We start from the raw sequence: 23,067 nt of genomic DNA, 5'->3' as shown, positions 1-23,067 counted from the left end.
CATAGGAAATACATCGGCATAATATCTGATGAAAAAAGTAGGATATGCAATTTTACTGTTTCAAAGTAAACACATTAGGGGAAAAAAACTGACATGAAACACATCAAAATGCTCAGAGTGGTTATATTAGGAAGGTAGTCTTATGAGTTATTTTTTTTCTTTACTTTTATTGCTCTTCAAATTGAATAAGGTTTTTTTAATGATTAAAAAAATACAGCTGGATTATATGTAATGACTACTGCTTTTTTCTTCGCAACTCGCCCAAATTTGCATGCAGTCACTAAATAACCATCCAGCCTCGGTTCAATTATTTTTTTTTCCCCTTACAGAACTGGTTATTATACTAGATTAGTAAAATGCTATAGGCACAGTATATTCTGATTTCAGCATAGCATTTGATATATCTCTGCTCTTGATCAAAGTTCTTTGGATTACAGTAACAAAAATGTACTCAGATTTGCTCATGTAAAATGTGAATCTTGGGGACAGGAGAATTGCATATAACCCAAGGGAGGAAGTTCAGCCGAGGACAGAAGTCAGTGATTGGTGTATCATGAAGAATCAAGGTAGATGCCATCTGCAGCTTGTCAGAACCACGTGGCCTCTGGTCCCTTGTTCTTTCTACACATCTGTTCATCCATTTATCCTTCTCTCCCTTCACACTCAAAATTTATGTTCTCAGCTTCTCCGAGTCACATGGCGCACAAAGGCTGTTCAATCCTATAATCAAATTTTCCCCTAATTCCAGTCCTCTGGCCAAACGCTTACAGACCCAGTATCCTAATTTCAATTCAATTTCAACTCCTAGGAGAGAAAATCCAATTGACCAGTTTGGGTCAGGTGTTCACCTTGGACTTGGTTTTGGCAGTGGAGGTGGAGGTGGGGTCATATAATACAAATTTGGCTGCAAATGGGCCACCCTTGGTTGCGGAGAGAGTTCAGAGAAAGGAGTCATGGCTTGGCAGACAACTCAAAACGTATTTACTCCCTGGATTTCTCATGAGTCCTCGGCAACAGGGTGGAGCAAGAGTTGGTTGAATAGACAAGAAGGTATATTGTAACTGGTTAACTGACCACACCCACAGAAGATAAATCAGGGTAAATCAGGGACCCTCTGCCTAAGGTTTCTGAAGGGCGTGGCTTCCAGCTCTTCTGCGTAGATCTCCAGTAGCTTCCACTAAGGCTTTATCTGGGCTCTGTCCTGATCAACATTTTTATTAAAGTCTTGGATTTCCTGGGTCTAGGGAATTTGCATTTCTACTTTCCCTAATATTCTTTTTTAAATTATTTATTTATTTTATTATTATTGGGGGAGGAAGGTAGGTGATCAGGTTTGTTTGTTTGTTTGTTTAATGGCAGTACCGGGGATTGAACCCAGGACTTTGTGCCTGCTAAGCATGCACTCTATCACTTGAGCTATACCCTGCCCTCTTATTCCCTAATATTCTTAAATCTTCTCTACATCCACCCCTGTCAACACCAATGACAGATTTCTTAACGGACAAAAATGGAAGGAATCAGAACTCATTATCTGTTTATCATCAAACCTATCAATTTACCTGCATCTGTACTCATGTAATCTCCCTTCCCTCCTATGAGGCAGATGGATCACCTTTACTCTACCTTGCGTGTTGGATTCCACCTTCTCTTACCCACTTAAGAACTTGGCTTCTGCAATTACCTCCCCATTTCTACCCTACATCACCAGTTTTCATCTTTCTATTGGATCATTATCATCATCATACGAGCACAGTATGATACTGAGAAAAAAAATCAGCCCTCACAAACAGAGCTATATGTCACCTAGACTGCCAGTTAGCCATAAAGTTAAACTAACAGTAGACTAAAAAAACTTTTATGTTCTGGTCCTCTTGAACAAATACTGTACCCTCTTTGGGAAATGTTTTAGCAATCTTTACAAATGGCTTTCCAAATTTGTTTAAACTATGGTCAACACCATAGAATATTATGCAATGTACTTGCTTCCCTGGGGTCTTGCAGGATATGAGTGCAGTTATTAGTCTAGAAGCAGTGAAATGAGAAGTGCTAAGTATGGGTCTTGAGGAGAATCAACATTGCTCTGCAAAACACCTACTGCAGGATAGGTCATGACAGGTTCCTCAGGCAAGGGGAGGCTAATTCCCAGACAGTAAATAGATGGGCCAGATTTCAATTGCTGCTGTCACAAATTGCCACAAATTTATAGGCTTAAAACAACACAAATTTATTATCTTACAGCTCTGGAGTCTCACTGGACTAAATAAGGAGTCACCAGGGCTGCATTCCTTCTGAAGGCTTTACGGGAGATTTTCATTCTTTGCCTTTTCTAGCCGCTAGAGGCCACATGCATTCCTTGGCATGTGGTCCCCTTCCTTCGTCCTCAAAGCCAGCGGTATATATTTCAAATCTCTCTTTCTGCCGCTGACCCTCTTGCCTCCCTCTTATAAGGACTCTTGTGACTATACTGGGGGCACCTGGATAGTCCAGGACAATCTTCCAATTTCAAGAGCCTTAATTGAATCAAAGCTGCACAATCCCTTTTGCTTTGTAAGGCAACACAGTTACAGGTTTTGGAGATTAGGATGTGTACATCTTTGGGGCCCATTACTGTGCCTACCACAGTAGAGGAAAAGCTGTTTCTATTGGCTAGGAAGGCTTGGCAAATTTTTGGAGTTCAAGGTCCTCAGCTTCACTGAATTTTGTCCAAATATACCCAGCTAATTTTCAGTTCCACTCTTTCCTTAAATGTTTTAACTTTAATGTAAGAGATTATGCAAGTTAATTCGATTTGCTCTGTAATTCAACCTTCTTCATGAGCAGATTTTGGGTTTGTTTTTCATTAATCTTGACCCTGTGGCTATATCAGGTAAGGGTTTTTTTCCCCCAATGCAGGAAAGAAACTTTATGGTTCCTTATCCTCAAAGTAGAACTTTACACCTTGAGCGTATCATTTTCTTTCTCTAAATTCTCCAGTGTAATTTGAAATACTCCACTCCACAGTCCTTGTACCATTTATTTCCATATGTTATTGCAGGAAATTCTTGGTAGTCCAAGGTGATAACTAACCATTTGCCACTGTATACTACTGGCTGTTAATGCCATTATCACTGGCAACAGGATCCTTTAAATCTAATGGGATCAGAGAATCAATTCCCATCCTTAAAGTTCTGTGCCTCCTGGAAACCACCTCTATTACCAATAACTAGGTGTTTTAAGGAAATCAAGCCACTGCAAGTAATCTGGAAGAAACAGATTTAATGTAGGAACTGAGGGTTAGGTGAAAGTAGGAGAAACTGGAGGAGGATATGTCTGGGAGATGCAGCAGAAGGATTATAGAATACTCACTAATGACATTGGTTTGAAGTATTGGAGCAGATGAAGAAGCCGGAACCCATGTAAGACGACAGAGCTTGCTGCCATTTATGGTCACCTTGACTACAAAGCAGGAGTTTGCATATGTTTGAGATGCCACTGTGTTTGCCTACCACAGCTGCGAAGTGAGAGCTTGTGGCAAGATTTGGGAAGCTGGGAACTGCCACAATCTCCTGGAAGAAGAAAAGTCTGTGAGCTGCTACAGAGAATAAAAGCTTCTTTTCCCTGCCTTCCCTATATACTGTGAGCACCTCTCACTGGCAAACTCTAACTTGGAATCATCAAGGGAGGGGAATTCTGGGAACCGTTCTTGGCTTCTCCTTTGCAATGTGGAGATGGTACACATGGGTGGCAGTAACACAAAGTTGACAACTAACAATTCAGCATAGTTAGAATACTTTTAATTCTGAGAAATTAACTGGCAAATCAAACTGGCTTAAATGATAAAGGGAGTGTATGGAGTCAGTGACTGTCCAGAGGTAGGGATAGCTGTAGGTGGAAACTGACCTGGTTGCTCAAAGAATGTGACCAGGACCTGATATCCTGTCTTCCACGTCTCAGTAACTCTTTATTGCTCTTTGATTCCTATCTTCATAGGCATCTTTTTGTTGCAAAACAGCTGCTGGTTTTCCCTCTGCTACATGCTTCTCAGTTTATGACTGACTAATGAGTAGGAGAGGATTTCTTCACTCAAATGTCAAAGAGAAATTCTTGGCAGGGGAGGGGACAGCTCACATGGTAGAGTGCATGCTTCCCATGCAGGAGGTCCTGGGTTCAATCCCCAGTACCTCCTCTAAAAGTAAAATAAATAAAACTATTTATACCCCTCCTCCCAAAAAAACACCAAAGAGAAATTCTTGAATGTGATTGGTTGATGTAGGCTGTGTGCCCTTCCCAAACCAAAATGATGTGACTAGGGGTGATGAGTTCATTCAGATTAGTCAACTGGAGAAGGGACAATCGATGTTCGGGGGGGCTCCAACTCCAAATGTCTACCATGGTAGCCCAAATATCAAGGACATGAAACAGTTAAACAGAATAACCCCTCCTACTATGGTCAGAGGGACTGTGTGATTATGTATCACTACTTTTAAAGTGTGACTTTTGAGCAACTGTGCTGAGTCTGAGCACCTGAGAACTCTCAGCCCTGGTGTAAGGAAGTGATTATTCCCAGGCAGCTTGTATGGGACGAGGAATATCAAACAACTCAGAGACACTGCAATAAAGGAAAAGGCTCCAAACAGCCCGAGGACAAGAAACATGTTCCTAAACTTTTTTGTGGCTTTCAGTATTTGTTGAACCTTAATCTGAAACCCAACTTGTCTATATTATGTTCTCTTTCAATAATTATTCTCTTGAACTCCTACAAACTAAATAGGACAAAATCAGCAGCTAAAAGAAACTTAAAGGTAGGCTATGAACCAAAACCTGGTATTATTTGGCTTTAGCCTTGATCCCTGGGAAAAGAAAGAAGTCTGGATGATCCAACATGCCAGAACTCAGTTCTAGTCACAATACTGTACTTAATGCAATGCCAAAGGCAGGATTATGAGAAGGCTCTGGATGAGCCCTAGCTGCAGCAGCTAACCAAAATTTCATCCCAGAGCTTCGGAAACAGGGAGGGAAAAAAGGAAAAAAAAAACCCGAATTTAATGGAAACGTTAGTCTTATTCTTTATTGTAAAGAGCAATAATGTTAATCCAATTCTTGCCTTATTTTTATGACCTCCTGCTGTCATCAGAGCTTGTTTTTCTTTGTAGAAAATGTCATTCTAGAAAGCATAAAGTCATATACCACTTATAAATAGCACCTTATTTGGAGATTAGCCTCTTGCCAGAAGAAATCAACCATGAGAGGCCTCATGACTGGCCTTCTAACTCATCCTCCTGATACCTATCCTCCCACAGTCTACTGTCCATACAACATCCAGAATGGTCTGGATTATCAGAATCCAGATTATAATTAACCAGATTATTCTGCCCACCTAAAGTTTAAATTAGGTCATATCCTCCCCCTGCTCAAAACCCTTCCAGATTCACATCACATTTGTAATAAAAGCCAAGTGCTAGCTGCATCTTACAAGGCCCTGGGAGACCTCGTTTCTGAATACCTCTCAGTTATGATCTATTGTTTTCTTGCCTTCACTCTATTCAGCCACATTGGCTTCTATCATTCACTGTAAGTGCCAAGCACACTCCTGTTTCTGCCTTGTAAATTCTTCCCTCAGCTCTGTTTAACGCTTTCTCCCTCGCCTCCTTCTGGGCTCCACTTAAAAAGGTACCTCCTTGAAGGGTCTCTCTGACCACTGTATCTAAAATAGTACATAATCTGTCTCTAGCACTGTACTCATTTTTCTTCCTATCTCTACCTAAAATTGTATTATATTATTTCGTCTGTTGTTTGCCTCTTCCACTAGAATGTCAGCTCCATGAGACTAAAGACCTTGTCTGTTTTGGTCATTGTTACATTCCCAGCACCAGAAATGCACCTGTGTCATGGGTTTCATGGTCAAAGATGAATAAATCTAGAAATAAACCATTGTTTATGTTCTAAGAAGCATTTGGAGGAATGCAGATTATTTTAGAGGTAGAAGTCGGTGACTGATTGGTTATGGGGGGTGAAGACGGGGGTGTTATCAGGGACTTCTTGATTTTTTTGTCAGGAGCCCATGGGTGGGGGGAGGTGTCATGTACTGAGAAGAGGAAGACCAAATGATTTGTAGGGAAGACGAGTTCAGTTTTGGACATCTAAAGCTTGAGATGCCTGTGGGACATCCAAGTGGAAAAGTTAGGTAGGCAATCGAATACATAGGTTTAGAGTGACAGTTAACTTTTCTTATTGTTTGGATCGTTTCTGAGCTGGGTTTTTTTTTGTTGTTGTTGTTGTCCATTTGTTTATTTATATTTTACAGAGATACTGCAGATTGAACTGAGGACCTCATGCATGCTAAGCATGCGCTCTACCACTGAGCTGTTATCCTCCCCTCGAGCTAGGTTTTCTTTAATTGAATCTAAAGGCACCCTACTGACCTCTCTCTGGTTAAGCTCAATTTAGATTCTACAATAGACTTGCTAAGTGAAATTTGACAGTTCATAGTGATAGGGCCGCTATTTTTCTCTAAGTGGGTAATGAGAGCTTCCTGACAGGCAAGAATGATAATAGAGAACGTTCACTGGACAATTGGTCACTTCACGTAAAATCACAAGCTCACAAAATCAACAAAATGCTTACATCCTTTTGAGGGTGTTTTGCAACTGAGTAAATGGCTGTTTAACATGATTGTAGAAGAGGCTCAAGGATGTGTACCTTGTATAGGAAATGGGTTCTTCATGCTGTTTCTTCTGGACACTGTTTATTCTAGGTTGCCAAATGGAATGCATACTCCACGTAAAAAATTTTTGAGCAAAGATACGCTTGTCCCATATGTAGAGTGTATTTAGCAGATTAAAACTGCGACTCCTTAACTTAGGTGTGTACATTTTGTCCTGCGTAAAAGTGATTCCAGTTTAAACCTCAAATGAACTTTTTTTGGCCTTTTATAAGTAGTCTAGTTTTTTCCTGCACTTTTGGCTTCTTAAGTACTGAATCTAACAAGGATCTACTGTTTCAAGTGTTATCTGAAATGCACTGGGAACCTCCTGGAGCGTGGAGTTTCTCGTAAGACGGACATTGAGAAGGGACACTACTTCCCTGCAGTGGTCTGGGCCAGTCTAATATAGTGCTAATATATCATCTCCAGCTACTTCAACATTAAATTTTTACCTATGAATATGGAATAAAAGTTTGGTTTTCTCCTTCTTAAGGCATTTCACACATCAGCAAGTGGTTAGAGGAAGCGTTTTTATGCTAGAGATAAAGTGGAATGGTGGGCAGAGACTTAAGTCCCTGGAAGAATACCTAATTTGCCTGAAAGATCTTAAAACCAGCAAGTTGTCATTCAACAATTCAACCAGCAATTAGTCTACTATATCTGAGTGTGTATACACATATGCATGAGGTAGGAAGGATACAAAGAACATATTATCTTTAATTTTCAGGAACTCATGGTCTAGTACAATTGCATATTTAGAAGAGCAGAAGCAAGGATAAAGGCTGTGAGAATGGATGATTAATTCTGCCTCAGGGAGCCTGAGAAGTCCCAAAATAGTAACATCTAACTGGGGTTTTGAAGGAGGAATAGTTTACCAGGCCGATGAGGAATGTGAAAGAACTAGGGTTGAAGTTAAGTGACTTATAAGAGGAATGCTGGGTGGATAGGAGGTGCAGGAACACAGGGTGCAGAGATTTGGACCATAATATGGGATATGAGTGATAAGGCATCATACATACTCACATAACATACAGTACAGGTGTTAGCTTTAAAATCATTCCTAGGTTTTCTGGAATTTTTAAGTATAAACTCCAAGAAGTCCAGAAGCTACCGGGCTGTGTGAATTAAAACGAACCTTTGGGAAAAGTCTTATTACTAAAAGGCAGGTACTTCTAAAGCTGTTTTAAGAGCAAAAGAATCCTCTCTTGACTGCAAAAGAGATTCAAGAGACACCCTCTTAGGTGATCTTCCTCTTAGTTGTCTCTAAATTGAAATAATTGGTTTGAGCACAATACCCACTTTGTTCTTGGTTCTTATTTTGACAGGTGGAGACATACCTGTAGTCACTACCACTTGATCTAAAATACACATTCTTAGCATTGCCTGGGTATGATTTACCTAATACAGGAATTCAGCATTTTTTAAGATGTTTTCAGAATTTGATCTGTATTCCTGGGTTTTAATAATTCTGTAATGCAAATTCTGCAAACTTGTCTAATTATAAAAAAAATTACATGCTTTTAATTTTTGGATAGTGTCAACACAAATTCATTTAATTACATAGTGGAAAACAAATAAATTCTTCGGAGTTCTTTGCTATATTTCTCACTAGCCTTCATTTCCTCAGTGTCTGGGCACATGCTAAACAGGCAAATAATCATTTGTTGACTAAAGAAGTACCTAAAAACTTCATTTTCTTCTAGATGTAATTGCAGGAAGCTGCAAATCCCAAAGCCCAAATAATCCAGTTTCCAGCCAAGGCACCTGGGATTTCTAATAGGTCTATTAAAGAACTTGAATGTTATCCGGCATAAAACGCCTAGCGGTATTTAACAACAATCCCCGCCCCCCAAACCCCACAACACAACAGAAAAACCTTGGGAAGATGATTCACAGCATTTATACATTCTATTTAGTACAAGGACTAAAAGGCATTAAATTAAACGACTGGTTGATCTAATCCACTTCCCAACTCTCAGGATTTTCAAAGAATCTTGGTAGGTTTCAGGAACCTCAAATAAAGCAAGCAAAGCGAAACAATCCCTGTTCCTTAAAATATGCAAGCTACCTGAGTATTTTGACGAAAAAGTTCTGGAGAAATGCAAGCAAGTAAAAAAATCTTACTTAGAAAGCAAATCTTAAAAGAAAAAGCAGCCCTAATCGTCAGCAGCCTCAGCCTGCCGGCCGGGGGCTGGGAAGCCCGGCGACGACTGTCGGGGAAACCTCAATGTCACCCGGTCGTCGGCGACTACGGTGGGCGGAGAGCTGCCGCAGTCCGTGCCCGCGCCGCCAACCCCGGCACCTCGCTCACGGTACCGCGAGCCAGGCGTCCCCAGGAGCCGCGTGGGACAGAGCCGACACCTCAGGACAGCCTTCCTTCCAGGGCTGGCACCTCCCGCACAGAAGGAGCCGCCGGCTGTGCACCTCCCCTCCCCCACTCCCAATCCGCAGGCGCACAGGGGACAGTCGCCTTCCGGGAGGCGCTACCACACCCCTGCCCGACGCCGCTGCTCCCGCCCGCTCCTGGGAGTGGGGGTGGGGTTAGTGGATAAGCGGCCTGGAACCCTCGCAAAGGCGGGGGCGGAGGAAGGAGCCCCTCTAGCCGCGCCTTCGAAACAGCGCTCCTTGTTCTCGATGGTCCCCGCGCGGCCGTCTCATCGAACGCCATTTCCGGTTCCTTTTAAAGGCCCCTAGCTGTGCGGCGCGGCGCGTGAGAGGAAGGCATAAAAGGGAGCGAGAGGGCGGGACCGAGGAGGAAGGGGAAAAAAAACTAGCGGTAGAGGGGGCGGGGGAGGTGCAAAGGGCGCGCTCGCGCGTCACGTGACCGGGACGCGCCGTTCTTCCGTCGGCCATTTTAGGTGGTCCGCGGCGGCGCCATTAAAGCGAGGAGGAGGCAAGAGCGGCCGCCGCTGCTTCTTATTCTTTTTTAGTGCAGCGGGCGAGAGCGGGAGTGCGCGCCGCGTGAGAGTGGGAGGCGAGGGGGGCAGGCCAGGGAGAGGCGCAGGAGCCTTTGCAGCCACGCGCGCCTTCTCTGTCTTGTTGTGTGCTTCGCGCGGTAGAGCGGGCGCGCGGCAGCGGCGGGGATTACTTTGCTGCTAGTTTTCGGCTCGCGGCAGCGGCGGGTGTAGTCTCGGAGGCGGCGGAGGCACTAGCACTATGTCGGAGGAGCAGTTCGGCGGGGATGGGGCGGCGGCGGCGGCAACGGCGGCGGTAGGCGGCTCAGCGGGCGAACAGGAGGGAGCCATGGTGGCGGCGGCGCAGGGGGCAGCGGCGGCGGCGGGAAGTGGAGCCGGGACCGGGGGCGGAACCGCGGCCGGCGGCACCGAAGGGGGCAGCGCCGAGTCCGAGGGGGCGAAGATCGATGCCAGTAAGAACGAGGAGGATGAAGGGTGAGTAAGGGGCGGCCCGGGATAGTCAGGCCCAACTATCCCCCCTCCCCCTCCCTGCCCCCCGCCATTAGGCCTCGTTCCCGCTCTCCGCCCGCCCTCCAGGCCCAATGCAGTTTCCCTTCACTGTTCTCCCCTTCTCTTCGCTGGGCTCCCCGGGGTTTTCATTTCCTTCTCCCCCTGCCTGCTTATCGCCCCCTCCCCCATCACACACGTTTCCACCTTTAGCCGTCACCATGCTGTTCCCCGGCCCGCCCTCCTTCCCTCCCTCGCCTTGGGTCTCCTCCCACCGACTTAGCCGCCAGGATTTTTTCCCGCCTGTCGAGGGGTACCTTTTTTCTTTTCCCACTGTCTTCTCCCTTCCTGGTTTTCTAAAGTCCTCGGCAAAAAACGCAGTCAGACACAAAAGCCTTTATGCCTGGACAAACTAAGGCTTATTTGGTGCCTCCTAACTCTTAACATCCCAAGACGATGTGTGGTTCTTTATAAGCACATGCTTCGGGGAACATGTAGGCTGTCCAGCTCTGCACCTCCCGCCTCGGCTTCAGGCCGAATGTTTTTCAGTATTTTGAGTAAGTTTCGCCTCCACCTCTTCGTTTTTCCAGTATGCACTATCGCACAACAACTTGCTTACGTAGTCTCTACTTTACAGCTTACAGAACCAATTGGCCCTGGTGAAATTTCCCAAATCGCCTGTTGGTGCGTTGGTTTTGCTCCACGGGCTTTCCTTAAGTTCCTTGTGGGCTGGGCCTGCACTTGACTGGAGCTGTTCTGCCTCCGACTTGCTGACTGCCCTTCCCCCACCCCGCCGAGTTATTCTGTCCGCGCACCTTTTTCGCGCCTTCAGCTTTTTGGGTCCCCAACTGTTCGTACAGGTTGTACTCCTGCTTTACGTTTTCTGTGCAATTTCCATTTTTTAACCAACGCTCCCACCCCACCTCGTGCCCAGGATCCTTTTTTTGATCTCTCTTGATTTCTCCTTTCCGCTCTCTCACTCATTTAAGTTGAAAGAGGCCCACTAGCCTTCTACCATAAAATGAACAAATCCTGTATTGTGCCATGGCATTTTTTTCTTTTTTGCAGGTTTTTAAGTAGTAACTTGCTTTCTCCAATTGGAATACGTTGTATATATTATTTCACGCTGCATTTATTTATTAGAGCGTATTGGGAGCGGGGAGCATAATACAGGAGTTAGCAGGAGGGACTAAATCGGGGTTCTTGGTTGGGTTTTCTTATTCCCGTTACTGACTGCTGATCTTGGGTTAACGCTTCCATTACTTTTTGTAATTGGTTGTGTGTATGAAACTTTTTTCACTGTGACAAGGAGAAAGGTGTTGGTGGAAGGTAAAAGCAATAAAATGTTGCTTTAACCCAATATTAGAAAATACGATTTCTTTTTTTGGGAAAAAGCACAAGGTTTGGAGGGGTGAGAGAGAAGCCCTTTGGAGTATAGGATTTAATAATCTCAGCCTAGGCAGACTACTGTCAGGCTGTTTTGCCGATTGTGCTGGCTTTGGGAGAGTAGAGGTGGGATGGGAAAGTAGTTTTTCTTAATTTATCTTTTTCCTTTCCTTAATTTATCTTGAATTACATATACCTTAATTTAAGAAAGGGATATGTTAAATATTTGGGAACTTTAACATTTGGAAGCCTTTAACATTTTGGTTTTTGTTTTCTGAATTCTATTTTTTGGACAGAGGCACCAAAATGACTAACTGTATAACTTGCTGTTTGGGGCAGGCTTTCTGTTTGATTTTTCAAATCACAAAGCAGCTGCCTTTGTAGTTATGTGCTGTTGAACTGAACTGTAAATGAATTAAAGTTTTAACCCTAACAATGTCAAAAACTAAAACTAGAATTTTGATTGGTTGCTGTACCGGTTGTTAATTCCCTAGCCATTCAAACTCCTCCCCACGACACTCTGAAGCAGCGACGGCACAGCGGGAAGAATGGTAAAACTTTTAAATTTTATTTTTGTATTATAAAGGTTTCAGTAGTCATGCAGAGGCTGTGTATTGGTTAGTTGCCCACTGATCCCCAGGAAATTCTAGACTTTAGTACAATAGGATGTTTTATACCTGGGATATAAAACCTTTTTAGGCATCTTGTGTGATCTTTGGGCAAAATTGATGCTATTACACGGTTTTTGGTCTGTGGTAATGCATGTAATTGTGGTTTGGGCTATTAAAGCTTAATGCAATTAGTAATGATATTTGTATATCTGGGCAAGAAAAATATTACTGTAATTTTAAATTTGATTTGTTTTTAAGACGAAGGTATTTTTGTTGTTAACTAACTAATGCTATATGTGAAGGTTATTTGATACAAAGTATTTTGTGTTTAAAATGTCTTGCATGTTATACTGAAATATTCTGGAGATGTCAGTAGTAAAATAATTTTCAGTAGTGTTGTGTGTATGTATGCAAAAATGAAGTCTTTTATCGCCAACCATATTTGTAAATAGAACTTTAGTAAGACTTGCATATGTACTATTAGAGGTGCGCTGATGTGGCTTTCCACTACAGCTTAAATCAGATTTTTAAATTTAAGTGTGATTTGGCTGGAATGTTAATTACAGTTGATTGGTTGACGTGTGTTTCACAATTGCATGACTTCTTGGAAGGCTGGTAGATTGAATATTCTTTTTTCCTTTCCTTTCCCCTAAATGTTGGTATTTGAGTTTGTATCCACCAACACTGGAGTTTAAAGAGCCAGTAACTTCCAGATAGTTGACTTACATCTGTACAAACTATATTCTACTTTAAGAGCCCAGTTGAGATAACATTTAAGTTTAACAGCAGTTTATTGCTATTATTTTCTTTCACTGAAATTTGTCCAGTTTTATATTGGAGATAAAACAGAGTAGAACCAGTAGGCAAAAGAAAACAAAAGAACCTGTGGTTGTAGTTTGACATACAGAATATGTGTTTTTGAAGGAAATGATTCTGTTTGTCACTGTGATAGTTCAATTTCACTGCTAGGTAATAGTGGAAACTAATAAAAACTGCTTTACTACATTACATATTTCAAATCTTATATAAGCACTTATTTTCATTAATTTGAAAAGCACTGTAAACTTAGGTTTAAAGGTCACTGTTTTGACTCTTGGAATATTTATATGTGGTTTGCTACCTTGAGTGACCTCTTAGGAAAAATGGACAATTAAATATTTATAGTTAATGAACATTTTAGATTATGAAGTTCACTTAAGTGAGTTTACATTTAACAAATTTAGCAAATAATATTTTCATTTTTAAAGTTTAGTACTTGGCTTAACCACTACTGCCCAGTCAGTTATCCTCATCTGGTAGATGTTCTTTTTTCTTCTTGAACACACACAAAAAAAACTTAAGTCCTTTAATCTTTCTGGTGTCTGTGCACTTGCCTCCCACCCCAGTCTGTTCTCTGTCTCCCAGTTTGAGGGAAGTTTGGCAGAAGTTTCATAATGATCAGTGGTGAGGTTAATTAAGACTGGTTACTAGATACAAAGTGATCTAAATTTCTTAAAGACACACTGTGCGTTACTTTTTAGTTTTAATGAGACTAAAGTGATGACAGTTTCATCCTAAAAATATTTTAAAATGCTTTTGTTGTAGACTTAAGTTTTTTTTTTTTTTTTTTTTTGGTGGAGGTACTGGGGATAAACCAGGCCCTCTTGCATGCTAAGTGTGCACTCTACCACTGAGCTATTACCCTCCCCCCTTAAGTGTTTTTTTTTTTTTTTAAATATAAGAATAAACAGCTATTTTGAGGATGACATGCCTGTTACATCTCTAGTGGAGTGTGGTGTTTCCACAATTTACTGTGGACTTTTAGAGTATTTTCAGAGTAAAACGTCTTCATGAGTTCACCTTATTATATGCTTTCCAACTTTTAACATCCCCAGTTTTTACTTAAAAGCAGTTGCACTGGGATTTCTCATTTTGGTGTGAACTCACTATGTCCTGTATAGGGCTATGATTCTTTTAGGGTAGGTTCTTTAAAATATACTTAACTGTCTGGCAAAATGTGCATGCCCTATAGCCAGCTATCTGGAGGCAGAGATTTTAAAAATCTCATGATCAGTGGAGAACTATAATATTGTGTTAGCTTTCAGACAGTTTTACAAGGTAGGTACTTTGACTTGCCTTCATTGGATGAAGCAGGAAGCAGAATAATCCCATTCATTTACCAGCCAAAGTACAGCAATGCTTTTCTAATAGGACAGTTGATCCAGTCCTGTTACCATTAGTGTATAAACTCAAGTGTGATTCTTTCTGTTTGAGAATCTTGTGAATTAATTGTGCTGTAGGTTTTCTCTTGTCCAGTTTTTAAGAAACAGGCCTACCCACCATGTTTTTATTTTAAATATTTGAGATTAAAATTTATGGCCCAGTGCTTCTGGGGCATTTTGAAATTGTTTCATTAAACAGTTACTTTTAGATAAAGCAGTCTCATGCCAATATACTGGCCTTTGATTCAGTAAGTTGGATTTATTGTAAAGTTGAGACCTTGAGTAGGTGGGTCTGAATTTCTGCATTCTTTGGAAGCTTTGACAAGTTTCCAAGCTTAAAATTGCAGAAATGGATGCCCCCAGATCTTGAGATAATGAACACGTAAAGGAGGAATACTTCCATTCCTTTTTATTTCAAGTTCTTATCTATTACGAAAGATTAAAAATCACCTGATCTTTGGAATTGTAGAATATTATTGAAGTTTTTCAGTGCTACTTTTTGAGATAAGTATACTTTTGGCTGCTTCTATAAATTAAGGGTATGCATACTTTGTTATTTTTAATGTTACCTGGGTATTCTGACATCTGTGAGGGTGTCCTAATATAAGACAGTTTTCATTTTACTGTTGTGTATGATTTATGGCCAACATGGAAGATGATTAGTTTTAGCCTTTAAGTGATTATATGCCACGCTTGAAAGCATTAAAAAAGGAATAGAGTAAAAACTCATTTCCTATTCCAGTTAAAGCTGTGCACCTTGAGTGTGTGCAGATTCACAAATGGAGTGAAACAACTGTTGAAGTTTTATTTGACTTTAGTTCTGCTTCAACGTTTTAGTAGATAGGGCACTGAACTGGATGCTGGAAGCGTGGGATCTGTTTCTGTTACTTCACTTCCAACAGTGTGGTCTCAGGTAATATAACATGTTTGTTACTTGGTTTGCTGATCTATGTGTTGGAAACAATGCTCACCACAGGAAGATTGACTACATAGCCTGCTTTCATAGTTTGTGTGTATTTATCCCCGTGCCTTAATAGTTGATACTGCCAGTGGTTTACTCCTGTGGAGTAAAGGTAAGCATGTTTTAGTTTCTGGAGTATTATATTGTACATTGGAGCTAGACATTTTAGACTGTTTGGGGGTGGAGTGGGGAGACTCGTATTACTGGCAGTGCTTGGCGAATACTCAGAGTGATAGTTTAGGTCGTGTTGTGTAAGCTCCTACTTATCTAGACTTTCAAAACTACCACAAAGCCCAAATAGCCAGGAAACCCAACTCCCATCTCCCCACCCCAAGTCTTAAGAGAAAGATAGATGAAAAACTGTCAGCCAGTATACTCAAAAAGCAACTAGAAGACAATGTTACAGAATGAATCTTCTATAATTTTCCTCTTACACTATTAAAAAGTTAATGTGATTTTAAAGCAAGATTCTAAACTTCTATCAAAAAAGGTGAAAGTCATTTTCTGAGTTTAGTGTCGATACTTAAATTGATTTCTAATAGAAAACAATGTGTAGTAATCTCAGTTAACCAGAACCTTAACCTCTAGGTTAAGGAAAGCCTATTCCTTAACCTTTAGGTAGATGGGAGTTTACCTTGTAAAGCTGATTGAAAGTTTATTTTAAAAGTAAAAATGAACAAGATGTCATTCCTGTCTGGGAATGAAACAGAAGGGGAGATTTTTGGATTCAACATTGAAGTTTATTAAAAAACTGATGTTAATTAGCTATTATGTTTTCAACTTATCCTTTTCAGTCATTTAGGTTCATTCAAAGTATGAAGAAATGAGATCTAATATATTAGCTAGAGGAATTAATCTTTTTAATTGACTTGTTAAAAGTTTGTTAAGCTGTTTCCAAAGTTACCTTTTACACAGATTCCTAAACGATAATATGTGAATACCATCTAGTTGCAAAAAGTAAACCTCTCCTCAGCTTAGTTAACTGTTGACTTAATTTTAAAATCTAAAATTTATAAGGAATAATTTCTTATCTGTTGGTGAGATTTCATTATACTTAATATCATTTTAGGATTTTAAAGGAATTATAAAATACCAGAAACTTTTTTTAAAAAAGAATGTAGTATGCTTGAGTAGCATTACTCTAAAAAGTTACAGTGATTGACCAGTCACGTTATATACTTGAAATGTATATCAGATTGACTTTTTTTTTTGGTAGTTTTTAAACTGTCAGAATTTGTTATGAAACAACAAATGGAAGATCGTGAGTTATTAGAAAGTGTTTAAAAGTTACAGAATATTTTTTTTTGTCCCTGTTCTAAAAGTGGGAAGAAATGTAATAGTATTTATCATTTTACCTTGAATAAGGTGTTTCACAGTAAGGACTTGATAGGGAAATAATCTTTATATAAAAAATACTTCCTGTTTCTGGAGTGTTAAACCTAGTGACCTCAGTAGTATTGAGAACAAAATTCTTGGATGGGAAAAAACGGTATTGGAACAGTTTCCACCAGTCAGCAGTGCTCCATATATATTGTGTCTTATATTTTGAAATTATCCTTACTAAAGTTTTTGGCATTTAAGTAGAGTACAGACAAGACATCAGTATGATTTTGGAACTACATTTTATTTAAGAGTCTTAGACAACTTAATTTCCAGTCTATATAGTTTTACACAGGATATTTAAAATTTCTGGGTTTTTTAAGTCTGGCATTAAAAATAATGCTAGGATCCATTTATATAAAACTCATCCTGGCTTTTTCCCCGTAATGTTGAAACTTCATATAGCCCATGCAGATTAAAAAAAAATTAAGCTGTTAAGAAAATGAAAAAATTGTTTTATTAAATTGTATGTAGATTGTGCTCTACCTGTTCTAAATAATTATTTTTATTGAGCACTTAGGATTTGTCAGACTATGTTCTGTGCCATTTAAATCCTTAGTACAGGTTTATGAGGTAAACTCTTAGTCCTCTTTTTTACAGATGTAGAAAACAGTTCTGGAATTTTTTTTCCCTTAGGATCAGTTCTGGAGGAAGGATTTAGACCCCAGACAGTTTGGCTTACTGTCTCTAAATTTACTTTCTATAAAAGAGAATGACCTAAATTCTCATTTAGAGAGTTATGTGCACTGAGTTGTATAACTTTGCCTGCCATTTAATATTATAATATGGTGTAATATCAATATGTGTAAAGGCAAGGAGATTTCAATTACTGAGTAAGTGTTTTAAATTGAATATTGTACTGTCTTTGGGGTGCTAAATAGCTTTACAGACAGGATCAAGAAATTAAACTTTGTATAAAAAAGTTAAAAAGAAATTAAACTTTGTTAATGCTGTAAATGGAGTCCTACACTTTAATAGGGATTATCAATTGATTTGTAAGTAAGGATCAAGTTTTAAACTTATATTGCCGTATTAGGGGCCCATTTTTGCTAGTTGAATGAGTCCTCTTGTAGTTTTAACGTGACTGCTCAGGATTTTTCTAAAGTTCCAGCTCTGCTTCATTGTAAAGTGTGCACATCTCTGCAGGGGTGAAAGCAACTTGAAAGTTAGTCTTTGTATTTAAGGTAGTAAAGGTAATCTGGCCAGACAATAGGTGGTGTACATCAAGCAAGATACAGTAATATAAAATATAGAAAGTTTAAATTGGTATCTTGTACCATCTCATAATTTGAGAGAGAGCATGTCAGAATGCTGGTGTTTCAGAGAGGCTAAAATAAGTTCCCATTTATCCAGAGTTAAGATAACAGACTTTTTCTTATGTATTATACATTTATATCTTGCTGTGCCTACTGAATGAAAATGGGGTGGATTTAATATGTTCCATTTAGTAAAGATGGAATGGATTTGATACAGTTTGTGTTCATTGTAGAATATCCAGTTGTCTGGTTATTAGTTGTGCAGCACCCTTTATTAGAGCAGAAGGAAAAGAGTGCTTTTGGGCTGCCAAAATGGTAATGCATTTGTTTCAGAAAGATCCAGTTAGGCACTTGCTCAGAGGCTGTTCACGTTTACTTTACACAAAATTTGAAAATTTTGAGTGCTAGCTACCTAGCTACAGAGTGGATGGGGGAAGCATTTTAGAACAGTAACTTCTGGTTAATCTAGCAAAAATGAAAACTGAAACTTGTTAAGAAAGCTAAGAAATAAGATGCACTTGGTATATTCATAAGTAATTCTCTAACTTCAGAAGACCCTATGGGCATGCTACAGTAGCATAATGTATTAGTGGTAACTGACCCAAAGAGTGTTAAATCATGATTACTGTATTTGATTAAGGCAGAAGAGTATGTGATACATTGTAGGAAAAAAATTCATTCCAAGTGATTGAAGGTTAAAAAACAATTGGGAGAAAACCAAAAAAAAAAGGCGGGGGGAAGTGATTAAGGAGAGCAGGCAGTGTTTGAAGAAAGGTGTAATATATATTTGGCTCCTCATTCTCCAAAGGTGCTGGATAGCCGAAGTTTTACTACATATTTTGCTTTAAGTTTTTGAAAAACAGTAATCGTTCTATGGAATATGTATAAATTATAGTTGACTAGAACACTTACTAAATTTCTGGGATTTGATTGTTAGTTGAGGCCTCTTCAGGGACCTTTTAACTCTAAGGTAGGTACCTTTAACGACTTCTTTACTAAAGACTACATTGAACGTGTAAAAAGTTTCTTTAAAGAACCCTTAATAGGCCAGGTGATGAATTAGTATGCTTATCTAATACTTAAGAAAACTGACTCCCAAAGTTGAGAAAAAGTTTGGGGCTTGTGAATAATAGAACATGCCTCATTCTTGGTGTTACAATTTATTTCTTTGTAATTGTTTTTTATTTCTTAATTTTAAATTGACACAACCCAATAATAAACATTGTCTTGGTTAAATAAAATCAAAATGAGTTCAGTCTCAATATCTGAGGAACAGACTAGACACAGGATTTTGTTGCCTTTCAATTTTAGCTTTTTAAAATAAGGCTTTTGTTACTTGATCTCTTCAGGTTGAAATACTTTCCAGCTGTTAAATTATTGATGGAAAATTTCTGTAATAATCACAGAAGTGGTAATTTAATAGTTACACTTCAATTTACTTGGAAGTTGTTTCTGTTCTAGAATTTTCCCTGAATATCTGAGCAAGAGGTCATTGCTTTATAGTCAGTTCTTTTTCTCATCTTTAAAAAGATAACAGTGTCCTCTTCACCTTGAAAGAGTAAATGTTGGTAATATACTTTTCATCTATGAAGGAAATGCTCTGGATCTTTAGGTTAAAAATAAGATGTTTAAGGGAATACAGATTGGATATTCATTGGATATGGAAGAAAATATAATTGAGAAAGTACCTCAACTTTTGTTCTATGGAATTGGCAATAAACATTAAAAATACCTATACAACATTATGGGTGTTTTCTTATGCTCATTTGACTGTAAAATACAAAAAGAGATAATAAATGGACATTTTATTAGCAGAAGTCCTGAATGTTAAGCATATAAATAGTCCAGCTCTAGAATACAGGTACAAGTTGAAAACCTGACCTGAAATGGGAAGCACAGAATATGCCTAAAGTAAGACTTCTTTTACATTAAGTCAGCTTTGTTATTAGAAGTAAAAAACAAGTTTGTGATAAAATAGTAAAATCAGCAACACCTCAGTTAATCCAGCATCTTTAGGTGAAGAGGAAGCAAGATCTTTTTCTAGGGACAGGCTTGTCCTCTTGTTGCAAGAATTGGCTCTAGTGGAAATATCCTAAAAAGCCTACAAGATGGAGGTGTTTCTTGCTTTAATTTCTTTCCATAGCTGGAAATTAGCACCACATAACCATCATCATCCTTATCCTGACCCACCACAGTTATAAAGATAGGAGGCATTGACCAAACATAGTTATTCCATGGTGAAATTGATCATTAGCTCTCACGTAACAAATTCTGACAGTTTACCCTTAAAATAACAATATCCAATCTTGTCTGTTTAAAGGGTAGAAGGTATGTTAGCTCTTTAGTGGGGGTGGGTAAAGGGGGCAGGTGTAAAATGGATCACAGAGCTGCCAGATCTGAGCTTTATGGCCTTTTGCTATAATAAAAATAAGATTTCACCTTAATTTTTTTTGATGGGAGTGTATTTTTGGTCTTAAAGTGTCCTGGTGGTTTCCACTTACCACCTGTCACTTTTAGCATTTTAAAGATTTAAATATTTTGTTGCTGGTTAACTGAGGTTCTACTGTAAGGAAATCATCTAGGTTAATTAGTGGCTTGTGTTTCAGTGAATAATTCTTTTTGTTCATTAAATTGCTTATGTGATTACTTTTGTCTTCATTAGTGATTCTTAGCACATCAAAAAACTTGGTTTACAACTTAATCGTGAGATGTAGATTTTCCATTTTATGTGCTAAGAGTTTTGTTAGAGAACTGTTAAGACAGGAGCTTCAGCGTAGACACGTGCTGCTTGCTGTGGTTAGTGGAGACTACGTAGCCTTTATAAGTTTAATGAAGATTTGGAAGAGAAATTTGAAGCTGAAGTTCTGTATTTTGCTGTTAACCAATATTTAACTTTCTGTAATTTAATGTATATACTATTTTTACTTTGGGATTACCTTTTTTGCAAGTCAGAAGATTTAATCTGCTGCTTGCTCTCTAGTTTTTAATTATGCAGGCGCAGTAGTCATAAGCAAAACTTTCCAAAATAGGGTGTTCCTGATATGTGGTTATATAGGAAGAATGACATTTTAATATACTGCCCAGTAAATTGGTGCAGTTTGGAAAAGTTATTGATGTGGATACTTAAGACAAAATTAAAATTTTTTTTTAGCATTTTAATATTGCTTTTTGTCTTTACAGGAAAATGTTTATAGGAGGCCTTAGCTGGGACACTACAAAGAAAGATCTGAAGGACTACTTCTCCAAATTTGGTGAAGTCGTAGACTGCACTCTGAAGTTAGATCCTATCACAGGGCGATCAAGGGGTTTTGGCTTTGTGCTATTTAAAGAGTCGGAGAGTGTAGATAAGGTAGTGTGCTACGTGTTCTGATCAGTTAATACTGTAAAATAATGTGAATAGCTTGATACAATTAATCCATTATTTATAATTTCCCCTTTTGCAGTTAATGCGAAGGAAGAAAATTCTTGTCAGTACCTTTTATGAAAAGAGTCAGATTCAAGAACTGTTTACTGAATATTTTTTGTGTGCCAGGGTCTACTAAATTAAAATTAACTTTAAAAGTATTGAGACTTAAACATACTCAATTAGAAGTATGTGCTATGATAAGTTCACAGAAGTATGGATTTTGAAATTTGTTAAGCAAGAAACTTGACAATTACTTTTACAATTTAGGCTAAAGGAAAGTAGCAGTCATACTTATATTGCTGACAGTTAAAGACATGGTGAGTTTTTAGTAATTGATTAACAACACTCTTCATTCTTACTGACATTTAGGTTTAAACATTGGTACGTATTGGCTGATGTCACATTACCGTAATTTGATAGTTTGTGAGCCAGTCAAACATAAGCCTGGCATTAGCTATATTTATTTAAATATAATAGTTTTTAAGTAAGTTAACTATCTCTGAACTTTAGTTAAACTGTATATCTTTAAAATGAAAACTTCAATTTCCTTAGGTGATGGATCAGAAAGAACATAAACTGAATGGGAAGGTGATTGATCCTAAAAGGGCCAAAGCCATGAAAACAAAAGAGCCTGTTAAAAAAATTTTTGTTGGTGGCCTTTCTCCAGATACACCTGAAGAGAAAATAAGGGAGTACTTTGGTGGTTTTGGTGAGGTATGTGATAATATTTTCACCCAGTTTTTGTCAAAATTAGTGTGAATGTAATTGTCACATAAAAGGGTTTTCACTGGATTTTCCAGCAAATTATTTTGAAATTTGGACAGATTATGTGATTTGTTTTGAAATAAGGATGGTATAAATTTCTTTATTAGCAAATTTTTGAAGGTTAGATGAATGAATTTTCTAGTTTATTGAGAAACTGTTGTATACATAACATTGCTGGGCACAGGGTACACACAGATGAAATAGACATTCTTATCTTGGAATTTACTGAATTAGTAAAAGAAATAAAACTAAAACAAGAAGAAGAAATCCAGATTGAATTACGTGAGCCGTAGAAGGAAATGGTTCAGTTGAGAATAGGAAAAAAATAAACTTAGAAAAGAATGTAGTGCTTTCTGAATTTAAGTACATGTATATGTGCAAATTTTAAGAGGCTAACTAGACTTTGAGATTCCTTTTATGAATTGATTTAAAGCTAAAATGAGAAATTTGTGGCTTTTGGCTCCAGGTACACCCTGCAGACATCCTTGGTTTGATTCAAACAAAATGTTTTGTGTATTTTGTTGTTAGTATTTAGGAATTGAGATATTTTCCACAAAAATCTGGATATCTAGCTTTTCTTAAATAGTTGTAGGAGCAAGCAGCATTGGAACTGCCTTTTTGCATGGTGATAACCATCTAAGATGTGTAGCAACTTCCACCTTTGGTTAGATGCTCTCCAGTTTTCAGTGATCCTCACCATTCTCCATTTTCTCCCTAATGCAGTGACTTAACGTTTTTTTTTTTAAAGTTGACTGTTTTCCTTTTGCTTGTTCTTGGTAGGCATTTGAATTGTGACCCTTGGTTTAGGTAGTCAATGTCAGTACCCTGTAAAGCTTTATTTTTTAATGGATAGGTTTAAAGACTTTGTAGGTGGAGTGCGTATTCTAATTTGAAGACTTAAAAAGATTAGAACAAACAGGGAGAGAGAGCACTCAATAGAGCTTGAGGGCCAAATGTATGTTTTCTTTGTGTATTTTTCCCACTAAACTTATGCTCTTACTATCAATAACATGCACAC

The 23,067-nt window shown here is 38.7% G+C and overlaps 1 protein-coding gene across 6 annotated transcripts in view; it reads left to right on the top strand.

The window, feature by feature from the left end:
* The first annotated feature begins 9,485 nt into the window (after positions 1 to 9,485).
* HNRNPD (heterogeneous nuclear ribonucleoprotein D) overlaps positions 9,486 to 23,067 on the top strand; it is a 17,083-nt gene continuing 3,501 nt past the window's right edge. For 2 of the 6 annotated variants that reach the window (XR_012061055.1, XM_072942243.1), the window contains exons 1-4: positions 9,518 to 10,071; positions 11,964 to 12,020; positions 21,059 to 21,227; positions 21,837 to 21,998. Coding sequence is in view for 4 of the 6 variants with exons in the window: in XM_072942243.1 (XP_072798344.1) it covers positions 9,839 to 10,071; positions 11,964 to 12,020; positions 21,059 to 21,227; positions 21,837 to 21,998 (621 nt within the window). In the remaining 2 variants the exon portion in view is untranslated. Of the gene's footprint in view, positions 10,072 to 11,963; positions 12,021 to 21,058; positions 21,228 to 21,836; positions 21,999 to 23,067 lie in introns of all 6 variants that reach the window. The other 4 variants (XR_012061052.1, XM_015250867.3, XM_072942252.1 and 1 more) reach the window with 4 other exon arrangements.

The sequence above is a fragment of the Vicugna pacos genome, chromosome 2 (assembly GCF_048564905.1).
Source record: "Vicugna pacos chromosome 2, VicPac4, whole genome shotgun sequence".
NCBI lineage: Eukaryota > Metazoa > Chordata > Mammalia > Artiodactyla > Camelidae > Vicugna > Vicugna pacos.
This window is presented reverse-complemented; position numbering and strand designations above follow the sequence as displayed.